The following is a 27,309-nucleotide window of genomic DNA, read 5'->3' on the forward strand; positions in this document are numbered from 1 at the left end:
ACGATGGAGTGTGCGAGTGGTGGATCGGACGAGGACGGTGTGTCGGCGTTGTTCTACAGCGGTGCGGTATGCTAATAGAAACACGCCAAACATGCTAAATCATATCAGAAGGCATCAGCCAGATTTGCCAATCACCGGAGCCCGGCAAAAGACAACAGCAGTTCAACAGCTGATCCCCGCTGTTTTTATAAACCAATAGACATGAGAGCCGAGAGACCAAAATAAATAACGGAAGCTTTTGGCATATGTTTTTCAACGACTTTGCGCTCTTGAAACACTTTCTTATTATTTATGATGTCATATTTTCAAGACATTCTTTTTAGTTTTACAGCTTGATGAAACCTTTTTGTTTGACTAAAACCATTATAGATAATATGGCCATCTGAGTGTAATGGTTTGTTTTTAACTGTTTAATACAGTTCATTATTCAAAAAAGAGTTCCTTATTTTAAAACTGAAACTTGCACTACTGTTCAATCATAAATAACAACAAACCTGGAATTATGCATTTGGGACTTTTTTTTGCTTTTTCTTGTTGTACCGAACCGTACTGAACCGTGACCCCCAAACCGAGGTACGAACTGAACCGTGACTTCTGTGAACCGTTACACCCCTAGTGCTAACACAAGATGTCTGAGTGCAGTGCTACCACAAGATGTCTGACTGCAAGCAGGATAAGGTTTCGCCCTGCTTAGCCTCCCACATATGTTTGCCTCTATGTGCAAGCATTCCCAGTATATTTATTGTTAAGAAAAATGTGATGTAAGACATGAAAGGAAAACAAATATATCCCGCAATTGGGATCAATAAAGTACCATCTTATCTTATCTCAAAGTGAATTTTAAATTGTTAGAACTCTTAGGGAGATTGTGGTATAGCAACAACTAGAGAAACAAAGGCTGTTGTCATGGTCTCCCAACCCAGTCTCACGGCATTTCGTGTTATAGTCACGACATGTAATCTATTGATTCGTGTTCACTTACACGATTTTCCCCTTCTTTTTTTTTCGTGTCACACAGAACGATTTTAAAAGCAATCAATCAATCAATCAATGTTTATTTATATAGCCCAATATCACAAATGTTACATTTGTCTCAGTGGACTTTACAGTTTGTACAAAATATCAGTATGACAATACGACACCCTCTGTCCTGAAAAAGCAATGTATTTGTATGTTTCGTGCCTGCAGCACGTCTTTTTGTCCGTTCGGGTCTTGGAAGACCGGAAGCTGTGGGGTTCATAAAAACATGTTCTTACTCAATATCAAGCCACGATTATTGTTTTTATTTTAAATCGTATAATGTCTGACTTTTTTTGTCGTCTATGAGGAAAAAAAATGGGGCTCAGAGCCTCAGAATACTGAAATCTGTATTTTTAAATCTTTTTTTCCTTCTAATTTGTTATTCTTTTCTAAATAACACATTGTTATTTACTCAACAATAACACACAATTATTCATGTTTCTATTTATTCGTTTAATTCCATAATCTCGGGCTTTTTTGGCGTCCGTCAGGAACTGAATTTCAAAATAAAAATAACCGGAAACAGACGTAGGCCTATAAGGGACATTTCGAGCAACATTGCGATACACAGCCACTGAACTGATTACCCAAGATCCTCAGCTATGGTTTAAGCTTGCTGATTGGATGTTTTAGCCGCAATGCATGTAGGGATATGGTGTTAATGCGATATGAAATCCGAAAAACTTTTTTTTTAAAAGAATATAATACTTTATTCCGAGTGCTCTTGCTTTTCTCTTTGAAAGTCATCACATAACGGCATTGTAATACACAGGTTCGGCTGCATTACATATTACAGATCTGCCGTAGTTCTTTATTTATAGAGCCCTGATGAGAAGACCTTTGGAAAAACTGGAAGAAATGCCGCCGAAACTGAATACTTGACGTGGATCATAAATATATCAACAATTAAACAACATCTTCAATTTCTCTTCACAAAATACGTCTCCTTGCAGTATCAACACTAATTCGTATGACTTTTACATTTGATCTAACTGGTAGATAGGTTATATTTACACCATAACGGTGCACAGCTGATATAAAAGGACGTTTTTAAAGATATTACTGATTTTCTTTGAATGAGAAATGGTTATTTTGTGTATATAGAAAATGTTTTAGATCTTTGAGTTCATCTCATGAAAAATGGGAGCAAAAACAAAAGTGTTACATTTATATTTTTGTTCAGTGTAAGAATGTAAATACTGAGTCTGAAATAATATAGCAATATGCTGTACAATTATGTGAAAACATGAATAAAACTACACATCTTCAGATGTTGTACATAAATAAGTGTCCTACACTAATAATACAAAGTTATTATGGCTGTGTGTACCTTGTGTGCACCGCCTAGTGGTTTAAGCACGTTATTGAATTATTGTTTTTATGTGTTATAATTGATGAATTCTTTTTTAAGAGTACATACTTTCATAGGGGGAAAGTAGAAGGTCAATGATAGAAATATAGAATATAAAAAATCAAGAAGATACTATAAGTGATCTCTACAATAAAACAGTTTAGTGCAGGATGTACAAAGATATTAATAGGAGGAGGTGCAAAACAGAAAAACTAATTAACCTTTATTTAAACATTAAATAATACTTTAGATTAAGGTCTTCTTTTAAATAAGAAAAAAGCTTTGGGGGTATCAAAAGATAAATATTAAGCCTGACAAAGTACTTAACGTCTAATATATTGCTTTCCTGCAATGTTAACAAGCACTTATTTTAACTGATATTTTACATATGAATTATACTCTTATGTATGTAGATAGAATAAGAAATGTGCAGAATATGACAGTTTAATGGTGGAGGTACACACATATTGATAGATCTCTTGTAATGCACTGTTGAGGAACCTCAGCTGCGACCCATTTCATTCATTGCATAACTACACCGTAGTTGTGTATATGATATGTAAACCTTAGAAAATCTTGAAAGGGATTTGCAAAATGGCCATTATACAGTATTTAATGAACTATTAGTAGAGAATAACGAGTAATGAATATACTTTATTACTCGTTTCCATTCATGTCAATTGCAGATACATGTTTAGTCTTCTCAAGCACCAACTATCAAATATCTCTCCTGATTGTTGGCACTTGACAATCACCTTACCTGAATTTTACTCAGGTGTAACTAAAGTCTGATTTAAGGGTTGTTTATATTTCACATAATGAATCAGAATCTGCAAAGCAACTCAAATAAATGCAGTGGAGTAAAAATACCAGGTTAACCTCTGAATTGCAGTGGAGTAGAATTACAAAGTAACAATGAGCTGTCATGTGGGTATTAATGCTGCGCATTATGGACACAAGCGATTTTCACCCATTTATTAATTATATGTTTTACATTTGATAACACCAATGTGTTTAATACTGGCAACTTCTAATTGTGGGAAAAACGAAAACGTTCAGTAGAGAAGTCCCATAGAACATGTTGCGAAACACAATAGCCAGCATGTGTAGTTCTGGGGGGGCGTTCGATTCCAGTTTTGGATAGTCTGGCGTGGTTTCGTTCCATTTCAAACAGCTGTTTGACGCTCAGCGTAACCTTGGCGCACTGCCACTCCAACATCCAATCCCAGAGCTTGAAGATTAATCACAGGGACAGTAGTCCTAAACGATAGCTGGGGATAATGGGGTAGTGTGGTGTCTTCGGCCATCCTAAACTCAGAAATGTTTTTCGGATTTCATATCGCATTAACACCATATCCCTACATGCATTGCGGCTAAAACATCCAATCAGCGAGCTTAAACCATAGCTGAGGATCTTGGGTAATCAGTTCAGTGGCTGTGTATCGCAATGATGCTCGAAATGTCCCTTATAGGCCTACGTCTGTTTCCGGTTATTTTTATTTTGAAATTCAGTTCCTGACGGACGCCAAACAAGCCCGAGATTATGGAATTAAACAAATAAATAAAAACATGGATAATTGTGTGTTATTGGTGAGTAAATAACAGTGTGTTATTTTGAAAATAATAACAAATTAGAAGGAAAAAAAGATTTAAAAATACAGATTTCAGTATTTTGAGGCTCTGAGCCCCATTTATTTTCCTCACAGACGACAAAAAAAGTCAGACATTATACGATTTAAAATAAAAACAATAATCGTGGCTTGATATTGAGTAAGAACATGTTTTTATGAACCCCACAGCTTCCGGTCTTCCAAGACTAGAACGGACAAAAAGACGTGCTGCAGGCACGAAATATACTACCAATAGAAATACATTGCTTTTAAAATCGTTCTGTGTGACACGAAAAAAAGGGGGAAATCGTGTTGGTGAACACGAATCAATAGATTAAATGTCGTGACTATAACACGAAATGAATGTTTTTGGCTGGTTGTTTTGGGTTGATGGTTTGAGCAAGATGCTTCCAATGAGCAATGAGATGCTCGCCGCTATGATAAACTTTTTAAAAGTCATTTCAGACTTACAGGGATGCCTTGAGGCCCGATTGGTCCTGGTAATCCTGCATCTCCCTTTTCAGCCTGAAGTGATGAGAAAAAAAACAAAGCATATCATTTCCTATAACTGTATTTATTGTAAAATATATTCATGTGAGAAACACACCAAATATACTCACTCTCTCTCCCTTTGGTCCTGCGGGTCCTGAAACACCTGCTGGTCCTATTAGACCCTTTAAAACAGAACATGGGAAATATATACATGTTAGCAGAAACACATATAATAGTACCAGGAAAATATCATCACTAAATGCCTCATGTCAGTAAATCAACAAGCTTTTGGTGTAAATTAAAAGATGGACCATTTGGATGAAGGCTTTTTTCAAAAAAGGTTAGGACACTTTTCTGTCCTGACACCTGTAGCATTTACACACCAAGCTTGTTGAAGTACTGACCAAACTGCTGTTACAATCAGGGGAAATGAATGAAATGTGAACAGCTGCAGCTGTCGAAGCAGCGTCAGGCTGGGAGAGGAAGACCCTGCATCCCAGGCATATCCACGTACACTGAGTACAGCTGTCCAGATTCACTGAAGACATGTCAACATGCAGCATCTCTGCATGCTCCTTCTGGATCGGTTCTTAATGGCAGTGTGCAGTCCAGCTGAAACAGGATCTGAGGCCGGACTGAGGACTGAGGGTACACTGACATGATGTCCGGTATCAGACAACACGAAAACACTGGTGGAAGATACCTACTGATTATAGGGATTTTCCTGTAGCGCTCTAATTTAAAAAAATCACTAGTTCAGTCATATTTCTGTCTTACTGTATTCATAAAAAGCATTTTCATTTAAAACTTGAAATAAAAGATCAGAGGAGGGAAGTAACTGAATAGATGTAAGTGAGTACTGCAATTCAGTAGAATTTTGAGGTACTTGTACTTTACTTGAGTATTTCCATGTTATGCTACTTTATACTTCTACTCCACTACAATTAAAAGGGAAATAATGTTATTTTACTCAACTACAGCTTTAGCTACTTTTAACAAAATGCATCTCTAAAAGTAAACTAGTGGACTAACTCTTAAAGTCACAAAAGATTCAAATAATTTAAATATTTTACAATAATTAAATCAGAACTGTGTCTACTTGATGCAACAACATTTTCTAGAAATGTCACATAATGTATTGGTAAAGTAAGTAAAGCATCTGGATACTCCTTCCACCTCTGTAGAAGATACCGATCATATTTATGTGCACATTTCTTCGCAGCCTACCTTATGGGCTAATGTAAATTATTCCACTGTCGGATGAATAAAGGATTTCTGATTCTGATTCAGATAGTGAGGGTGGCATCATGCTCATTGAACCACTGGAAGGCTTTAATGTGGAACATCTGCGTGGGAAGAGTTGCAGTTTGGAGTTGCCTTGTTTCTCTGAACAAACAGTCTCATGCCAGTGCATCCTCAGAACCCGCCCTGAACAGCCCGTCCTCAGAGACACTTCAGGAAGGAAAAGAGACGAGACAAGCATGGGAAGCAGGAGAGCGAGCGGACAGACGAGCAGACATGGCAGACATAAGCAAGCTGTAGCAGGGGGTGGAGGAGGAGGAAGAGAAGGAAGAAGGGTGGGGGGCCGGAACCGGACTTGCGCCACTCACCACTGGACCAGGTCTGCCGTCTAACCCATGAGCCCCCTGTATAGCGCCGTACACAGTTAGAGAGCAGAGGTGATGGGGGAGATGGTGGGAGGAAGGTGGGGGTGGGGGTGGGGGTGGGGATGGGAAGGTGAGTGAAGCTGTGACTCAGGTGACATCAAAAACACATTCAGATTATGACAAATGAAGGGTGGTGGAGGTGGTGGGGGTGAAGGTGAAGTGAGTAACAGTAATGTGAGTCATTTCTTCCACACTGACAAAAGTCAAACGTTGACCAAGTGTATTATGTCAACAGATTTCACATAACTGTATTAGGTTAAGCAGTAATATTAAGTTAACATTACAAATATTAGGTTGAACTTAAAGTTATTGCTTTCAACTGACCTAATACAGGTATTGGAAATCTGTTGACATAATACATTTAATTGAAGTTTCACTTTGTTCAGAGCACGGATGATGTTGGATCTGCGGCCCATAGGTTCCCACTGAAACACCTCACAATGGTTTCATGTATTTAATCAAAACATTTCCTATAGCAAGTTTCTGCTAATTAGTTAGTAGTAGTGGAATGCACTTAAGTACATTTATTCAAGTACTGCTTAAATATAGTTTTGGGCAACTTGTACTTATATTTCCATTTTATGCTACTTTATATTTCAGTTCCATGATTTCTCAAAAGGAATTATTGTACTTTATACCCCACTACATTTATTGAGTTGATTTATTTAGTTACTAGGTACATGAATAACAACTTGAGTTTATATGGTATATATATACAACTAATCTACTCAGTAGTACACATAGTATCTCCGACATTTGCCCCACGATGACAGCATTATAAAACTATAACATTTTCTAATAATAATAACAGAATAACAAAATATTCTATAATAATAAAAACCCACCCTGCACAATCAGTACATTTTGATACTTGAGTACGATTATGTTAAAAAAATGCAAGTACTTTTACTTAAGTAACATTTATAACTGTAATGGAGTATTATTTAAAGCATGTTATTAGAACTTTTAATTAAGTAAAGGATATGACTACTTTCTCCACATCTGTTGGCTAGTCATTTCAGCTAGTCCCTAATGATACTCAGAGAGGAAGAAACTCTGCATTGTGTGGGTTAGGTTTTAGTTCCCCCCCCCCCCCCCGAAAATCTATTGTGTTCTTTACTTTTTGTGTTTTTTCTGTTCAATGATGTGACACATATTGCTATCACAACCACATTATTCATATTTGGTCCCTCCGAGTGAAAAACCTGCAGATGTATGGTCATGGACGATACAGACAGTATGCACTCTACATAAAGGATTCCTGAATGTGAGTGTAAACAAAGAATAAGAATAGAAACCCAAAGTGATAGACACCATTTTAAAGAGTATAAAAGAAAAAGTATTTGAAAATAATTTTGAATAAAAAAGTAAAATAAAAGCAATAACATGTAGAGATATGGAGTTGTATGTTGATGATTTACTTCTTTTGGAAACAATCTGCACCCCCATGCAACATTTGAACAGGGTTAAGACGACATAGAAGCAGACATCTGAGACATGAATCTGGTCAGTAACAAATGCATAAACTACGGTTAAAAACGTAAGGCTTTGTAAGGTTAACACTGAGTAGTGCTCACATGTCTGTACTGATGCAGTGCTATCATCTCTCAAATACTCAACATTGCATTCAAATGTTTAAAAAAATTGTTATATAACATGTAAAAAATGGAAGTCAAGGATTTCCGAGACTTATGAACAGACAGGAAGTACAGGGTACTTACAGGAAGTCCGAGATGGCCTCTGTCCCCCTTGTCGCCCTTGAGACCCGTCGCTCCCTTTTCTCCTCTGATGCCTATGCCTAGCTCCCCCTGAGAGAAAGCACATGGTACAGTCCAATCATTACTCTCCCATGCTCTGAATGGCTACGGTACAATGTAAATGGAGGCAGATTGAATATAATGAGCAGCTGTTACATATGAGTTTATAGGAACAACATCTCACCTTAGGCCCTGAAAATCCTTGAGTTCCCTGGATGGAACAAAGGCAGCAGCATTACTGACAGTCTGTTTCTCAGCCAGTGTCTGTGCACATCATTTCTATTGAATTATCCTATTTTATTTCATTGTTTTTTTGCAGTTAAGTTTCAGGAGGGAATAACATGTTTGACTCACGGCTGGCCCCACTGGTCCTGGGGGTCCGGCGGGCCCTGGAGGACAATACATCTACAGACACACACACAAGCAACATTTAGTGTTGTAATTCACCATGAGGAACACTCATCACACCTGAGTGAATGACTGACCCTTACCATCTCTGACCTGGCTCCTTCTCCAGGCTCTCCTTTAGGACCCTGTGTGGTGAGAGACACAGCAGTCATCACTCTGCTCATATATTCCCTGGTCAGGTAAACAATACGTGAACACTGAGCAGCAACGGGGTGAATAGGAAACATTTAAACGGTTCCCCCCTTGCCAGGTCAGACTCTGCATCCAGCAAGATGCAGGCTGAGGGCCCACTGCGTACCATTGAGCCAGGTAATCCAATGGGGCCAAGGGCCCCTCTTGACCCCTTTTCACCCGTAGGGCCATCTAAACCCTACAGAACAAGAAAAGGGAAATGGACATCACGATGACAGCAGATGCCTTTACCTGCACTGTATGGTCTAATGACATGCTCTTCAGTTTTATCCAGAGTTTCATACTTTCAACAGTTTGAAGTACTTTTTTACTCAAATTTTTCCATTTTATGCTATTGCAGGGGTCGGCAACCCGCGGCTCTTGAAACCGCATGCGGCTCTTTAAGCCCTCTGCTCTGGCTCCCTTGAGCTTAGACAAAAATAAGAAGGAAATTAAATACAAATATTTGTAGGTCTATTTATATTTGTTGCATGGTTGAAAATGTTTCGTATCTTGTGTTTTGAGGTGATACTGTGACACATACATTTAAAAAAAAGAAAACGGTTTTAATTAGGTCAACTAAAATATGCGTCATATCCTGCGTCATATCCTGCTATGGTCCCGCGCCTTTCAGGTGAATAAGCTGACCCCCGGCTCGATGAGCGAACTATGGATAAATCAAAGAAAATAAAAGTATGGGAGGAACACAGAGGGTTTAATTCTGCGTGGACAGAGTTATATGCTTTCAAGCAAACGATGCTGGCTTACCGGTATGTTTGATATGTGGAGAGAAGTTGTCAAAGGTGCTGCTGCCTTTACGTATTGGAGGAACAACACGGGAGAGGAAGACAGCTGACGATCTTCAGTCATAATTCAATCAGTTAACTCTTTTTAGGGTGCAGCTATATGTTTGATTTATTTCAAAGTGGGCCCATTTTAATTATATTCATTTTCTTCAAATGTGCAGAGGACTCCCCAAGTGCTGTGTTGATTTATTTTAAAGTAGGCCTGTGTATTTTTTTAATTCTTCTTATAAGAGTTCTTGGTACCACTTTACAATAAGACTAGACTAGGGTTTACGAATAGTTTGTAAGTAATTTATTAATTAGGTTGTGAACACTTTATAAATCATGAATAAGCTTTTATAAGACATGAGATAAACAGGGCAACTGTGACCGGTTGCTTGCCAAATAATGAGCCCTCATGTATCTGTAAGCCTTATATTGGCTACTTAGCTTACTTCGTCTTCTTCATCAGCCAGCATCCTTGGTATCTGTTGTTCACTGAGTTGATTCCCCCCTTCCATCTTGATGTTTCTTGACCATTTATTAATGAGTTACTACCATTTATAATTGGTATAAGGGAGTCTTATTGTAAAGTGTGAAACACATCACCATCTATTGATGAGTCACTACCATTTATAACTACTGAAAGGGTGCGTTGTTTTTAAGTTTAATATACATGTCCATTTATGAATGAGTTATAACATTCACGCTGACCTAATACACATTTGTCACATGAAATGCAAAGTAAGACGCAAAAGAGCCAAGCAAAACATTTTATTCACACATGAAGAAAATCAGGACTCAAAGTAATGACTGTTTAGTATGACTGATACACATATTTAAACATATTAAAGACTTGGTAAGATATAATGGTACTCAGACTGGAAAGGCTTTGTGTATATCCTTGAACAAGCGTCCAAGCAGTCCATCAGGGTGAGCAGAGCCAAGCCAAGATGACCATTCAAGAACCTTGAGGTGTTCCTCCAACTCTCTGTACGGTTTCCTCTCAGTCTACGGACATGTCCTTTGACGGTCGACCAAGCTCTTTCTATATGTTGGGAATGACTGCCAGTCTGGGGGTTCACCAACCACCTGCTGTGGTTTATGGTGTAGTGGTTGTACCCCATGTTACTCAGCACTCTCCTGTATGCCCTCCACTCATCACTCATAATGCTACTTCCTGACTTAACATGCCGTCCAATCAGAGGGACAAGGTGGCATCTTGATCGTTTCTCCACTAGTCTCCGCTTTTGTCTTTAACTCCCATCATTCCGAAGACCCATTTCTTCCTTCTCCAGGTATGTCCAAAGCGTCCACGTGCATACTAACAAAAAGATAAATCATAACATCATCTTAGTTAACAACAAAATGCACACAAGTTACAGTAACAATTGTTGCACATCATGTTTCAAAATGCAATACTTGTTTATTAGGTGCATTGTATAACATAAGTAAAGGATAATTATACAGTAATAACAAAATATATATATATTCTCTTATACAAGAAAGCCCAGTCTATAACTGCCGGACATAGGACTACTCAAATAAAATAGTTTACTATTTATTTGATACCAATTTGGTAATACAATTAATAAAAACAACAAGGTTTGGGTTCGTTCTTCAGGTGACTGTGATGTTAATGTGTAAGCTCAATAATGAACTCCAGCTCAACCAACCATATTGTAATATCTAAGTAATCATCTTGAGAAATGACATTAATATTTGTAATATACACACATCTTATTGTGAGGTTGATTCCACATACACTACGCCGCTCTTCAACACTACTTTGACGTTAGATTGTCTACATATCGATCATAGCTAATTTAAATTAACCTTATCAATACATACAGTTACCTACCTAATAAAATATCTCTCTAAGTTACAAGGATGAACTTATTTTACTAACCTCAAACAGAAGCCGTTTGTTCTACAGTATTATCCTACTTAACGTTTTAACAAACATAAAACTATTCAAAAAGAGGTATAAAGACACAATTCTCACAAGGTACAGGGATGAAATTGCTAAACCATAACTGTTTATATTCTTGTTTTGTATTCTATTAGTGAATTTGTGTTTGTATGAATTTGTGTATGTACATATGTATATATATATATAAATATATAGAGACCATTCTCCTAACTTGCCTGTATATATTATATGAATGATTATATAAATTATTCAAGATTATAAGTATACATTTATATTGTATGGTAACATATATTAAGATGTACAAAAAAAGTTAAAAAAAGGGAGAAGGGGTCGGACTAAATAAGTGTGAACTTCTTCTGAGCCCTTTTCGGACGTGTAATTAAAGACAATATCAATATCAGACAATGATACTACAGATTATTCAATTATTAATTACATATTTTGTTTTGTTATTGCATTCATTTGTATAGTACTGTATCATGTCTGTATCATCTTTTGTTTCATTTGTATTTTCTTTGGTTTTACACGCTCGGAAAAAAATAATAAACTAAACTAAACTAACTTGGAGACTGCGATTAGCATTGTTAGCACAGATGTAGCTATCACTTGCTTACTACATGCTAACTCAAGCCTTAACATTCATTAACGTTAGCTGACTAAAAACATAAGCAACACATAAATAAATTACTCGAATTTCACTTACCGCAAAACTGCATTCATGCACCGTCTGTTTTAAACATGGAGCGAGTCACAATAGTCCGATATAAGCATGAAGAACAGTCCAAAAGGCACCAGCACAACAAACACGGCAGAGTTCAAGTTATGTTCCCCGGATGAGTTAAGCAGGCAGAGCCCCTGTAGCATCACGGAGCTGCTAGCAGAGCAGAAAGCTAACAGCAGCAGTCAATGGACAGACCTGTCACTCAATGTGACCACGCCCTAATTTATGCATAACTTTAAGGCTTAATATAACTTAAACTAATTATAAATGCTAGTAACTCATTAATAAATGGTGATTTGTTTAACACGTTTCAATACAAATTATAAATTATAAATGGTTGTAACTCATTAATAAATGGTGATTTGTTTAACACTTTACAAGGCTCCCTTTTGGCAGTTATAAATGTTAGTAACTCGTAAATAAATGGTCATAAAGAGATGCCAAGAAACATCAAGATGGAAGGGGGGAATCAACTCAGTGAACAACAGATACCAAGGATGCTGGCTGATGAAGAAGACGAAGTAAGCTAAGTAGTCAATATAAGGCTTAGTCATCTTGCCAAATAGTGAGCCTGTGTTGATGTATGAAAACTATGTTAGAACTGGTTTTTAAATGGTTGTTAATGATTAATAAAGTGTTTACAACCTAATTAATAACCTAATTATAAACCCTTTATGAATCCTTTATAAGGGTAGTCTTATTGTAAAGTGGTACCCAATATATACAACTTTATAAGCAATCAATCTATCAAATATGTTTTGCGGCTCCATACAAAAATAATGGGTGGAAAAGGGGGAAAAATGGCTCTTTTGGTCAAAAAGGTTGCAGACCCCTGAGCTAATGTATAAAGTGTAAGGTAAATATTGTGCTTTACATTTTTCTTTGTTACATATAAGTCATATTTTCACCAAAAACATTTGATGAAATCATAACACATTTAATAGGGGGCTTAAAATAAAAATGACAATGCTACTAATAAGCATGGATTTGTTTATTTTACATATTATATACAAAATGAGGGGCTGGTATGGCACATTTTATTTCTTAAAGCACATATAAGATATTTAAAGTACATTTTGCTTACGTTTATTTGTATTGTTATTATTATGTTTCTGAATGTGGATTTGATTTGCAATTAAGCCTTTTTAAATTGTTGCATTAGTACTTTTACTTAGGTGTTGTCTTCCCATTACTGACCACTGCACATTGTCCTTCACATATTCCCATAAAACAGGGGGGCCATACAGCCCGTTGCAGACCGCCAGCAGCACAGGGACTGTCCAGGTTCAGAATAAGGGATCGGATGGAAGACACTTTAGCATCCAACTGAATTTTTAGGAGCATTTCATAAATGTTATAAACCATATGGTGCAAGTTTATACAAAGGCATTTTCTATTCAGGGACTGAGTGGTGTGAGGGCCGATTTATTTCAATGATTTGTTCTTGTATTCTTTTCTTATTCACTCATCCCTTTACATCAAAAATAATCATAAATAAACAAAGCAAGATATAAATACCAACAATGTAAGTATCTCACACGGTAAGAGGTCTAAGCTGATTGAAAATAAATGTAATGCCGCTGAATGAACCAAATTAGTCTCAATGCATTGTTTTTTAAGGGGAATATTAGTTAACAAAATCTGTTTATAGATAAAGTATTTATTGTTGTTGTTGTTGACTAATATAATTATATTTGTTGTAGAATGATCTCCTTTCACAGGAATGAGTTTGTTTGATTGAATTAGGTGAATCTTGGAAATGATGAGCAAGTAGAACTTAAAGGGTTAGGTTGAGGAAGGATGCAACTAGTATTATGTATTGCACACAGAATCAAATAAATAAGCATTGTTTTGAAGTATCATTCATCTAAAACATTTTCGTCAGTTGTACTTCTTAAATGAATTAAAGTACACTTATAATAAACAGTAGGTGTGAGTTACACCTACTCACAATACTAAGTTTACTCAACCTACTTATTGTGAGGACATGAGTTTGCCAACTTATTAAATGTTAGTGTACCTGTCAAACATTCAGAACAGGATAACACGGGGAATAGACATCCCAAAAATATACTGTATTGGAGGCCACACCATCCAAACCCTACACGTACAGAAGGACTGCCTCAAAGGAACACCAGCCTACAAGTAGCATAGCCCTTAATATGGGTCACATTTGGGATCAAAGCCACAGTGAATCAAAAGATAAGCGCAATGTCATCCCTTCCAAGATAGTGAGTCTCTAATTAGAAAGCCACAGCCTTCCCTCTGGATAACGACAGATGTGGGGTTGGGCTTTGGTCGGGGAACCTCAGGCAGTGAGTGATGTGGGGCGGGGTGGGTGGTTAACACAGGCACTCACAGGTGATCCAGATAGACCCATGTCTCCCTTGTCTGCTTTGGGTCCCGGGAAGCCCATGACACCGCTCTCCCCTCTGGGCCCTTCATGACCGGCTGGGCCTGCAGGACCAGTATCTCCAGGCTTCCCTCTGGGTCCCTGAAACACAAACCCATTTAATGAGCCTGAAGGAATCTACGTGAAAACAGACATCCTTTACAGACATTTCCAAACGGGAGCATGATTCACCCTCTCCATGTGTCATCAGCTGTTGAAAGTTAACAACATGTGATCACCATTGTGTCACTATTCAACTGTTTGGTATTACCTTATCTCCGTCCACACCTGGAGCACCCGGCAGACCAACTTCACCCTGAGGAAACACCAAGGCTTTATTACCCACAAGGCAAAGCAAGCAACTGTTTGAAGGCTAGAGTCCATAAAATCATTTTATTGTGGCTGTTCCTTTAGGCTATCCTTTTTATTTTTTAAATACACCTGATTCAATAAACTGACATCAAAAACCAGGGACCAGTTATCCTTAATTTGTTTATAGGGGCCAACAAGATTTGCCCCAGGGCCTCCTACCAGAATGATCCTCTGATGATAAAACTAAATGATTCATAAAATAGTATTTCCTACCTTGTTTCCAGGGGGGCCTGAAGGTCCAGGTAATCCAGGGGGGCCCTAAGAGGAGGACACATGTTGTCATTCAAAAGGATATTTTCTACTGTATTGTGTCTGCACATGTCATGAAAATGCTTTGAAGTTCTTACCATCAGGGGTATGTTGCGAATATCCTGTGGAGGAATACAATTTGTTGAATTAATCTTTATTTGATTCTACACGTTTTATACAAGTTAAGTGAAACATAATATGAGTTACATACATTTTCATTGTTGTGGATTTCAGCCTTTCCTGGCTCCCCAGTTGGGCCTGGAAGACCCTATAAGGAGAGAAAGACAATAACCATTAACATTTTGATAAGAAAATTAATATTGTATGTACTATGTATCGATATATGGGTTGATTTACTCTTGGTCCAACTGAGCCTTCAGGTCCTGCTTCCCCCTAGAGGTTAAAGGAAGGTATGACACTTAGACCCTCCATCCACAGTCTCAGTTTGTGATAGTATTTGAAATGCTGTTGTCTTACCTTGTCTCCCTTGTTGCCTGTGTCACCCTGGAAAAGGAATATATATTGTGACTTCCAAGGGCAGTAGATTTGTTGTGTTAACAGTGCTAATGAATAACCTATGATTGGTACTCAGTGCCAAACGGTTTCCCTTTACCTTGGGTCCCAGCTGGCCTGGTAGTCCTGGGGAACCCGGTTCTCCTTTAATTCCCGTGGCAGCAATGCGTGGCTCTCCCTTGTCCCCCTGCCGTACATAGAGAACAAAGTATTGGCTGAACACAGAACCCTTATTACCATCAACCCAATCTCCGGGTCCATCGTCAATCTGACATGCGTTTAGCCTCTGGGGGCTTCAAATATTATCTCTGGGTTTCCAGGGAAACCAGCAGATATCCAGGCCAGGAGTTACTCTTCTGTGTGAGCTCATAGTTACAGTTGGGGTTAAGAGAAGATGTCATGCCAATTAGCCAATAAGCCAAATTGATAAAAAGTTGTAAAAGCTAGGTGGGCTCTGAGATTGCATTCTGGCATTTTTTGCACTCCACACAGTTTAGCTGCATGCAACCAAAGCCCCCTTAAAGGTACTTGGTAAATACTACAAATACTGTTCATAGATTAGAATTCTTACCGAAAATACATTAAAGAACTATTTGACTGGTAATTAATGTCCATTTAAATTCTCTCAATCCTGTACTGTTTTATTATCATTTTTAATTGGCCAGTTAATTACATATTTGTGTCAATATTACTTTTACTCAAAACGTCTCATTTCCATTACAAAACCCCTTATGGCACACTTAAAATGGGATCCCCAAATCGAGCTGAATTCCAAATCTCCAAAGCGAGTTAGTGAGATAGTTAGTGGATATGAGTTGAGATTATATTCACAACACATCCAAGACAATACATTCTTCATTGATTCATACTGAATCATATGATAATGTGTAGCATCCACTGACAGATGACTGACACATATGATAAGGTCAACAACAGAGTTAGTTATGTGAATTATACCATCCTTAAAAAGACCAAAGAACTCCACGTAATGGCAAGTGAAGCATGGCCAGCAGCACAGAAAGGTAAACACAACACAGGGAGCTTTGGGCAGTCAAACAACACCACGCAAAGCACTGATGAGTATCTGACTTTACAGACGTCCAGTTACTAGAGGAGTGAAGACCACTGACAGAAGCACAACAGACAGTTAGGGGTGCCGTTCCATTCAAGGCCTACCCTGTAGCCCCTCTTCCCGGGGATTCCAGGGGACCCAGGGACGCCAGCCTGGCCCTTTGCAGCGGGAGAAACATGATTATGACCCACTGATCTCAATGTGTGTAATAACTACCACACAGCTCAGAATTGACTTCACCTTGAACCCAGGAGCGCCCGGGAGTCCTGATCCTCCCTACCACGGCAAAAAGGTAAAAGATGGTGGAAAAAGAAGAAAATAAAAACAGTTGATATTGTTTCTTCCAGATCGTAAAAACGACATGCAGAAAAGCGCAATCACACCACATGCAAAAGAACTACAAAGAAATGCAAAGAGGCTCCAGCTAACATCTGAGCGGTGTGTGTGTCTCTAGTTTGAGAGGACTGCTTCTCTGCAGAACTGCAAAACGCTAAATAACTACAAAACCTTTGACCTTCAGTCTGGTTGTACTTGTAAGTGGGTTGGGGGGCTAGGGAGGGACCCATTGTATCTTTCAATATTAAAGTATACAGTAACATTAAAAACCGTGACTGATTACATGTGTCAAATGGCAGCCACAGCATGAGGAACTCTGTGAAAGTGGTCGTTAAAAATAGAAAGGGAAACACACTTGAGCCTTTCAGTTCATCTGTGTAGCTGCTGCTCTTTCAGATGACTGAGTAGATGGTTTAAAGATGATGAGCAGTCACAGCTGTGACCACCACCCACAGACAGCTCTCTGGTGGGGGGAGCTTCTTCAGTCCGGTTTGCCCTAGTGGAATCAATATGCCCTCAACTTTGTTTCTGCTGATACTTGAATTTAATTTCTTATAATTTGTTTATTATCCCTTAGTTATTAACAGAAAGCAAAGTAGACCAGCACATTTCAACTGATATATTTGGACTTAATAACCAGAATCATGCAGCCACACATACAGTGTACAGTGTATTATACATATTGATATGTTATTGAGAGCATTGTTATCACTCCAGCGTCTTCTACTGCCTGGCAACCATTGGGAAAATACAACAAGCATCCAGTCTCTGATATTATTATTGTTATAACTGTATCCTTGGAAACGTATCTTCTCTCCAATTCTAACCGCACATCATTAGAGTGTTGTGGTGTAATAGTGTCATTAAAGCTGTAAGTGTCCGTCTTAAGACAGATTTGGTAGGAGTGACCACATAACGACAGAATGTCCACTGGTGCACATTAGTTTGTGTTCAGATGAAAGCATAGCTTGATCTCCAAACCCCCAGAAGGACCTGAGTGGTGATGGCTTAAAATGCACAGAGGGTACATTAGAGCGGCTCCCCAACAATCAGCTGACCCAAACAGGAAGCAGCGTCCCTCTTTGATCTGCCTGTAGCATTCCTCTGGAAAGTTTGACCATGCAACTATATTAACATCTCTCTTTCCGTGACATAAAGTGTGTGCAGGCTTAAATGTCACATTCACATGCCATGTCATGATTTATCAATATGCTAATCTCTTAATTGAAGCCATGCAGACACGGGTTTTCCACTTCAAAGGGGAAGTATTGAGAAATGAGTTTGAACCAATAGTGTTATCATCTTCTGGGGATATAGCACTTGTTTTCATTGTTTTTGTACAGCAGCCAACTCAGTTTAAAGGTCCTTACACACCGAGCCGATTTTCGGCATCGATAGATGTCGATAGATGTCGGAACGTCGATGAGTGTCATGTCGCCCTACTCAGATTGGTGTGTACTGCACCGTCGTGTCTTTTCGGCCGTGCCGACACCTTCCGCCGCCGATTCGACATGTTGAATCGGTAGGCTGTCGGCCAAAGAAATCACTCTGATTGGCTGTTCAGCTTAGCGAATCAATGCATGAGAAGCGAAACGGAAGTGAGGGACCAAAACAAACGATTAAGAAGGCAAATCTGAGATTTCCTTTAACTCCAGCTCTCGACTCAGGATCTGGAAAGCCCCATGAGCTTCTCGCTGTAGAGTGAAAATGGAACGCACACGCTATTTGTTGTTTGTTTATATCACGCAGTCTGTTCTTCTTCTCTCGGTTATCACGCAGTCTGAGGCCCAATCCCAAACCACTCCCTCGACCCTCCGTGACGGAGTGAACTCCGTCTGTAGCCACACTCGCAGCTCAACGAGGCTCCCTCCTGTCAGATGGAGGGAGTAAATACAGCAGCAAGCTTTGGGACGGCCTCCCCTCTCTCCGGCAGAAACAGGAAATGCCGTAACTGTATGTAACAACGGTTTCAAATCAGCATCTCTTGGACTAAAAATGTAATCGCCGGCTGAAGTCTTTGCGGTGTGTTCCAGTGCGAAACATGGCCAAGACGTGAGGAGACGTGAGCCGACGTTCCGTCGGGATGTGTTCTTTGGTGTCAGTTTGGTGTGTAGGGAGCTTTAGAGGAGGGACATGGAGACACAGCTACTCACGGCCAGACCTTTGCTAGTGACTTATATGTACAGGTTCCATGTGTACACTGACAGTGAACCAGGATGCTTGGTAACAGAATTATAGGATTAGGCATAGGCCAATATATCAGTGTGCTTATGTAAAGCTGTTATGAGCTCTTTAAAGTTATTCAGCCAGTATCACTTAGGCCAAATATTATAAAAAATATATTTCACCCCTCAAGATTCATTGTCAAATATATAAATAATGAATGATATTGTGACGTGTTTCTTTTAATAACATGTATTTGGACCTTTGTCCTTTCAGTATGACTGTTCCCTTCATGTCATAGCAGTTGTCATCAGTGTTTGCATGTTGGGACACTTTTTCAGCCAGTAAGCCAGTTCACTGATTATACACAGTACAAGTGCAGTCACACTGCTCTGCCTTGGTTTCTGCGTTACGTTCCTCTTTCCTCTCGCCTGTCGACGGAGACATTGCAGTTCATCCTGCTCCCCTAAAATCCCCTAAAGAGTTACTGTGATATATATTGTTATAGGTATTATGAAGAGTGGCCTGAGAATGCCAGTACGACAGTTCATGTACCAAACAGAACGCTTCAAGGAAGCATCCTCGATAGAAATAAGAACAACATATTAGTAAAATGCTATGATTTTTCAATGATTTCAGTAAGAAATGGACATTGATCCATTCAATGAAAAAAATCAGTTTGTACTTTTTTTCATTTCACTGTACTCATAAAGAGCTGAAACAAGAAGTGTTGCAGATGTATGGTCACTGTGAAGAACAACCGAACATGGTGGGTGATTGGAAAACTTAACTGCCGTGTTGCCCTTTGCTCAGAGTAATTTCTCCAGCTGGGGAGCTCATTGCTTCTCATTTGCAGTGAAAGGAAGAAGGTCGAGATAGCTTTTCATTTGCTCAAAGAAGTGCATTTGTTGGCAACCAGTCCTTTGTCATAAAATGCACTCTCTCTGATATCGTGTGTTTCAGTTCCCACAGGTAAAGTAAAATCAAAGCTGCTTTCAAAGACAGAGCTTATTACACGTCTAGTCTACAGCGAAGTAGTAGAGTGTTTCACCAGGTTGACAGATGGGACTTGGGTTGGTAGTTTTGTTAGCTTCCTTCCTGTGCTTTAGAGAAGTCATCATTTGTGGTCAGCATCATGCAGATCTTGTTTCTTTTCCCCCAGAACCTCTACCTGGCCATTATTTTCAGTCTGGCAAGGGGCACCAGCAGCCAGCTCATTGAGGTTATAGATTTCCCCTGGGCTGATGGAAGCCCAACCAATTAAGTGACCTTACCCACATAAAAAAATCGGCCTGCAAAAGCACTTCCTCTTATTAAATAATAAAAGCTTTCTCCAGAACAGTTTTTCCTGTGGCTACCAACGAATATTCACTTCCCTTGAAGTTTTCGCTTTTGACTTTTTCTTCCTCTTTCCCCCACCTGTCCATATGTTTGGCTTAATAGAGAAAACACACACATGGCAGCGGCCAAAGAAGAGCTGCTGCAGGTCAGCTGGGACTAAGACTCCTCTGTGTAGTCCGCATAAAGTGGACATATATTTATTATATCAATTAGTTAGCGGGCCAAATGGAAGTATTAAGAACAAAAAGGACAGAAAGAGAGTCCCTTTTGGCACTCGTAGTTCAAAATAAATCTCATTAACTCTGAATGTTTATATTGGACTTAATAGGACTCAAACCTTGAAGAAACTACACTAAAAACTGGCCTGATTATCCATCATGACAACAAATAAATAAAAGTTCCTAAAAACAAATGTGAGATGTGCATTACTGCCAGGTAAAGCCTCAAAGCACAACTGAACATTGAAACTGTGATAATTACCATAATATAAGTCAAACCAATAAAGTGTAACTGTGTGTCCTCCTAAATGTATAAATCCATGACGGATTTTAACATGGCAACCCAGTTTCAATCATCCAAGCTTCAGTGGCCACGTTGGTGATCGTGCCATGCATGAACAGACCTTGACATGCCACACACACACACACACACACACACACACACACACACACACACACACACACACACACACACACACACACACACACACACACACACACACACACACACACACACACACACACACACACACACACACACACACACACACACACACACACACACACACACACGGCTTTCTCTATACCTCCCCCCCCCTCTCTCCTGGGAAACCCCTCTTCCCTTCATCTCCCTACAGAGTGGATGAAACAGCAGCTCAGAGAAGTTGTGGGGCAGTTAAAACAGACACACCCTTTCAACCACGAGAAAATCAAAAGACAGCGAAGGCTCAGGGGGAGAGGAGTACACCTCCTGACATGGAGCTGACAGGAGGAGATCTAAATCTTCACAAATGACAGCAGGGCCTATTGGTTCCAGTTAAAGCGTGTGTGAACAAAATGGCCGTTCACAAACATTTACTACACTTAAGAAACTGAAAAGTTTACTTTAACTAAATGTTTTATTTCAACACATTTCACATAACTGTATAAGGTTAGTTTAAAGCAATAACCTTAAATTGCAATAACTATAGCTTTCAACTAACCTAATGCTATGTGTAACCTGTTGACATGATACATTTAATTAAAATCAATGTTTATTTTTTTCAGTTTAGCTATTAAAGGTGGCTCCAAAAAAAAATATTGTAGGAGGATCTTTAAGAAAATTATTTTGTAAAAAAATCTAATGAATACAAACAGAATTAACACAATAGTCTATGATGGGCTCAGGATAGAGGGTTATGGGGGTCAAGCATTTCCACAATGGTGGACCCTGAACAGAACATGGTTAATGAGCTTCAGCCCTTATTTGTAGCAGTTCCTTAAACAGTTAGGACTCTTCAGAAAAATGAAAAGGTAAACAATCTTACCTTTGTCCCGAGGTCTCCCTTTGTTCCCTGTGAAGCAGAGACAGATACCGTTGAGTGCATCAATGGATCACAATAACAGCAGTCCACTAGATGGGGCAGGAGACCCTCTGTGAGCGTTACAATGAGCAGAGAGGACTGGGTCCACCCCTCACTGAGGGGGTGTGCAAACTGAAGGAGCATTTAATCTCTGTAGTTGTTGTCCAACCTTTGGAGGAAAAGCCTGGAAATAGTTCCTCTCCTCTGTCCTCTCACTGACCCTCAAGTGAGTCGCCTGATGTGCTCATAAAGCTCATGGCAGAAAACAGAATCATGGGAACACAAAATAAGATGGAAGAATGGTTGAAGTTTACAAGGCTATAATGTGCACAGAAACTCACAGAAACCAAGTTCTTCCAGCAGACCCAGCCCCAACGTTTCAGAAGGCTTCAGGAAAATCACTTTCCCAGAGAGTGATGCAATGGATACTCTGCACTCTGTTGTGACAGCAACCAAACTGTTGGATGATACCCAGAGGATTGAGATGCTTGACTTTACCTCTGGGGAGGTTAGTGGAGGGGGAATGTATTGACGATTGAAAATAACAAATGCATTTATTTGTTATGAATTTAAAGAATTATAGTTCACAGTGGCGACTGGCCATTAGGGGCAGGTGGGGCACAGCACAATATATAAAAAATGTTTTAAGATCATGTTTAATCATCTGATTTGTCTTTACATTGCTGTTTTAGTCTGTGTTCTTCTAATTAGTGTCTACAGTGTGTGCCTATTGAGCTGTTTAGAGCCATGTGGGACAAAACCCGATCCTGCCCCTCCCTGTCACTGTCTAAGTGAACGGTGACTGTAAAAACTACACTGCGCATGCTCAGAGTATGTTCCTATTTAATGTGTGTGGCAAAAAATAATGACCATAGGGGCATAGAGCTGCCATCCCCACCATACGTCATCTCACATCATTCAGAGCTGATTGGCTGTAAGTACGTGTGCCGCGAAAAGTGTGGTGTGTGAAGAGGAGAGAGACGCGTCCTAAAACCAGGAAGTAAGCTGCGAGATTTCTCCATAGGATTTTAGAAAATAGCTCAAAATAAGATCTGTGGGAAACGTACCTGTTAGATAAATGCACCTTTTATTCAGCCGGATAATATCCACATGTCTACCCTACTTTTATCATTTTCGAATCATAAATCCATCATTTAGATTTATGATAGACTTTTGAAACTACAAAAACATAAGGAGGACTTTTACAAAAAAGTAATAGAGATTTTTGTCCAGAAGGATAGGCAAATGGACTTCATCTTCATGTCAAGGTAAGACTGCAATTTTATTGAAAATGGGATCTTACTAAGAGAGAACAATTCAATATTTAAATGATACAATTAGATTTTTTGGGTATCCTTTTGTTGAACTGTCTGTTTAAAATGAATCGAAGCATCAGACAAAAAAAGTTTTTGGAAAAAATATTATATTTTGATTTAGGTCAAAATATAATATTTGTAAACCTGAAGAATCAGTGCCAGTGCCTCACCAGCCATGAACCTCACTGCAGAAGCTTATATATAGACATCTACGTTTTTTTTGCCCCACCACTTTTGTACATATAGAAACGCCACTGATAGTTTATATAAAATATATCTCAGTTGCAGACATTATGTGTTGTTTGGCATAAAAGCTACATTTTTATTTGAATCTGCAAATCTCTATTATTAGTTATTTGCAATATATCATATTGATTTTAACCCTCTGCTGTGTGTAGGGAATCTCACTGAAGCCTTTCATTGGCAACCAAAAAGAGGAACATCTGCACTTCCTAAATTGAAAGGCGTGGTTTATACATATTTTAGCTGGCTGTAATTTTTTTTATACAATCTGGGTTGAGTGAAAAATAAAATGTGATCACTATTTACGGTAGTCTAAAGGCAGGTTTGTGCTGGAAATACTGACCAAGTTCTTATGTCACATTTTAGTATCGCCTCAGCTCGCTGGGAACCTTGACTGAGGTGGTACTAAAGAAAGTACCAGTTACAAGGTAATATCCTTAGGGGAAAACCAAAAAAGAAAAACTCAAGTAACAATGGTACAATAAAGATTGAGTAACATACAAAATGACGAGGTCATAAATGACTCTTTTAGCACTGATACAACTACAGACACAGGGAGAAACTGAGTTGGCCAGCAACACAACTCCAAATGAATGCTAATGTTGCGCTGTGTCTGCTGGATGTAAATGAGCGGCTGCATGCTGTGTCAGGGCCAACTTCTCCCTTAAGTTCTGAGTGAGACAGCAAGATTACTTGCGATTTCACATTGTATTAAAGGTGGGGTAGGTAAATTGGAGAAACCAGCTCGAGTGCGCTAGAATTTGAAAATACACAGCCGGAAAAAATCTGCCACTTCCTTACAGAGCCCCTCCTCCAACACACACGAACGCCCACATGACCAATGAGGGCACGAGATAAGTTTGTGCACAGATGGAAGGCTGACAGGCAGGTAGGCCATCCAGTTACTTTAGCCGGGCCGGCTCAGATGATTGGTCGTGCTGTTTACAGCGCCACTGCTTCCACAGATGACATTTTTTTATGGATTTTTTGTCAAAGCACTTAAGATATTCATTGCTATCGGGATGTTAAGAGCATTCCATGGAATATAACAAAAAGTGTATCTCGAGCCGGTTTCTCAAACTTACCTACCCCACCTTTAACATAAAAAAAGTCATAAAATAAAGTTTTTGTTACCGCAAACCTCTCTTGGTAAAGATTTTATGAGAGTTTAAACATGAAGACATTTGTTATGTGTAACAATGTAAAGGCTTGGATTACAAAGCGTTGGCTGTGCACATGTACTTGTTAGTTGTTGTTTGTGTCCTCTAACAGAAGTGTGCCAAGACATTATGAGACGGTCAGGCAGGTGGAGTGAAGCATCACTCACAGCTTTAAAGCAAGATTAGACTATTTAAGCTGCCATCGACACAGTGTGTGCGTAAGTGGGCGTGTGCATACGCGTTGTTGTTCCTGTCAGTACTTAGGAGACTAACATTCAATAATCGAACAAATGTATCCCATTAAATAAATGCCAAAACCATAAATGTGGCAGCAGATGGTACCTGCATCATTTTGTGAGGTCAGGGCTGTAATATTTTTATGACACACAACTTCAAAACCAGCTTCATTAATAATGACTCTGGTGCTAACTTGGACAAGATGGGGGACAAAATCCACAGCCATCACGTTTAGAGCTCAGGCTGATATTAGAGTTAGACAGTCCAAAGGTACAGTCCTTTAATATGACACACCCTGTTCCAGTCAAGATGAACATACACATCGGTTCTGACAATGTCTCAAATTACACTTCTAGATAGCATGGAGACATGGCACGGTAGACGAAAAGTGGGTGAGATTATAAACTGTTATTGCTCATGATTAATCACAGTTTATTATTGTGATGAACGCAATACAATGTTTCAATTGATTGACACCTCTAATCAAAATATATCTTTATCAAATATACTGATAGCTGACATAGTGCACAATTAAACATTTTCAAGTCAGGGTGACTTGACATTTTTTAATCATGTCTTCCTTACTGCAGTTTCTTCAGAGCTTCTCACAGTGCAATTGCATTAGAAAAGGATCCTTTCACGGCCAGAATGGAGGAGAGGCATGGTTACATTACATTACATGTCATTTTATCCAAAGCGACTTACATACATTCAGTACTGTGGCCAATACCCTCAGGAGCAATTTGGGGTGAAGTGTCTCAGGGACACAACGACATGCCGACTGCAGTGGGACTCAAACTTGTTACCCCCTGATTCGAAGTCCAGCACACTTCCCACTGAGCCACAGCCTCCCCACAATAACCCATGATTCATTTCAATGTGCATACATGTTAAGTAGATCTTAAGCATATGCTTTAAAGTTTGTTTTAAACTTATTGTTGTCATTAACCGTTGAATGACAAACAAAAATGCTGCAATTAAATGTAAAAAGTTATATACAGGCAGAGTGGAATACCTTTGAGCCGTCAGAACCCGCTGGGCCAGCGCCCCCTCGATCCCCCTGGGGAGGGACACAAAGACAAATATCAGACACTGATTGACAGGAAGTTGACGAATAACAAACATGGTGTGTGGACTCCACACAAGCAAAGGGACACATTATTTGTTGAAACCATTTCCCTCTGAGGTGCTTTCAAATCCCTCTATGAACTTCTATATTGTACGTATTTATCTCGTTAATATAGCAGCTTACAGATGGTTACACCTTCCTTTATCATCTGCATTTACCCCTGCAGCTGCCTTTAAACACATGTTATATGAAGAACCACTGTTACTGAGGGAAACAGATGTTTTTTGCTTGACTTTTGTGATTACAAATCTATTAATCACGTGATGGATTGTGTTCTCATATTTCCACCCAATCACCCATCTTGGATTCTACTGACCGTATTTATTTTTTAAAGTTAAGCACAGAAGATAGCTCACCTTTTGTCCTGGCACTCCCGGTTCACCCTGGAGAGTAACAAGAGTGTAAATAAATGAGTATTTTGTATTTAAATATGAACAGAATTGCAGCTGGCTGAGGCTTGTTTTTAAGGATTTAAAATCATGTCTTTCTCAAATCAAATCAAATCAAGTTTTATTTATATAGCACATTTATAAACGATTTTTGGTCGAGCCAAAGTGCTGTACATATAATAAAAATAGCCTACAGTAGAGACACTTTACAGCAAATACAACAGCACAGATTTTTCAGAATATCAGTATGAGAAAAACGACACCCTCTGTCCTTAGACCCTCACATCGTACAAGGAAACACTTCCAGAGAATGCCTTTGTGATCAGCTGTTACTGCTCATGCTAAAGCTGATGAGACTCAGCCTGTTGAGGAGCATTAATAAGTCTCTGACCATCTATTTGACCTCACAATCTACAGTTCCTTCCAAGTAATACGGACGATAAAGTCATCACGTGGAGTTAAAAAAACATCCAATCCAAAGGTTTCTGTTGTGAAGCTGGGGCTGGTCTGATATGTGTGCAGCTGCACAGAGACCTGATCCTGGTTCTGTGGCTTGTTTTGTTTGGGCCTCAGTGTGTTTTTCTAAGACATCATGGGATCTCACAGTGATGCTAATTATGTTTTTCAGAAATGTAATTTTGCTGTTTGGTCAAGAAGAGAAATATGTTTACCTTCAGTCCTGGTAAAAGCTGCAGAAACAATGTGGAAATAAATAAGTTTAATGTCACACCAACACAGTTTCAGTTATGTGAAAAATGTGGAAAATAAATGTGGAGGACTCACTGAAGCGAAGCTGACCCTCGGGTCTTTTCCAGGTTTGCCTGGCTCACCAGGCTTACCCTGCACAGAAGAGCAGACGTGAATTAGTCCTTTTCAACAAAACTACAAATGCAGTTCCATGATGGGTCACATCCATCCCAT

General features: G+C 39.1%; 1 protein-coding gene across 24 annotated transcripts in view; it reads right to left on the reverse strand.

The window, feature by feature from the left end:
* col13a1 (collagen, type XIII, alpha 1) overlaps positions 1–27,309 on the reverse strand; it is a 150,321-nt gene that overhangs the window by 22,135 nt on the left and 100,877 nt on the right. For 17 of the 24 annotated variants that reach the window (XM_034198599.1, XM_034198675.1, XM_034198614.1 and 14 more), the window contains 23 exons: positions 27,172–27,228; positions 27,060–27,077; positions 26,356–26,382; positions 25,886–25,930; positions 21,879–21,905; positions 16,754–16,789; positions 16,618–16,671; positions 15,542–15,628; positions 15,406–15,432; positions 15,286–15,321; positions 15,140–15,196; positions 15,027–15,050; positions 14,893–14,937; positions 14,579–14,623; positions 14,275–14,409; positions 8,604–8,675; positions 8,389–8,430; positions 8,252–8,302; positions 8,082–8,108; positions 7,862–7,948; positions 6,084–6,119; positions 4,602–4,655; positions 4,453–4,506 (listed from right to left, as the gene is read on the reverse strand). In XM_034198599.1, coding sequence (XP_034054490.1) covers positions 4,453–4,506; positions 4,602–4,655; positions 6,084–6,119; positions 7,862–7,948; positions 8,082–8,108; positions 8,252–8,302; positions 8,389–8,430; positions 8,604–8,675; positions 14,275–14,409; positions 14,579–14,623; positions 14,893–14,937; positions 15,027–15,050; positions 15,140–15,196; positions 15,286–15,321; positions 15,406–15,432; positions 15,542–15,628; positions 16,618–16,671; positions 16,754–16,789; positions 21,879–21,905; positions 25,886–25,930; positions 26,356–26,382; positions 27,060–27,077; positions 27,172–27,228 — 1,143 coding nt within the window. The remainder of the gene's footprint in view (positions 1–4,452; positions 4,507–4,601; positions 4,656–6,083; positions 6,120–7,861; positions 7,949–8,081; positions 8,109–8,251; positions 8,303–8,388; positions 8,431–8,603; positions 8,676–14,274; positions 14,410–14,578; positions 14,624–14,892; positions 14,938–15,026; positions 15,051–15,139; positions 15,197–15,285; positions 15,322–15,405; positions 15,433–15,541; positions 15,629–16,617; positions 16,672–16,753; positions 16,790–21,878; positions 21,906–25,885; positions 25,931–26,355; positions 26,383–27,059; positions 27,078–27,171; positions 27,229–27,309) is intronic. The other 7 variants (XM_034198643.1, XM_034198720.1, XM_034198637.1 and 4 more) reach the window with 5 other exon arrangements.

Source organism: Gymnodraco acuticeps, unplaced genomic scaffold (assembly GCF_902827175.1).
Source record: "Gymnodraco acuticeps unplaced genomic scaffold, fGymAcu1.1, whole genome shotgun sequence".
NCBI classification, from domain to species: Eukaryota; Metazoa; Chordata; class Actinopteri; order Perciformes; family Bathydraconidae; genus Gymnodraco; species Gymnodraco acuticeps.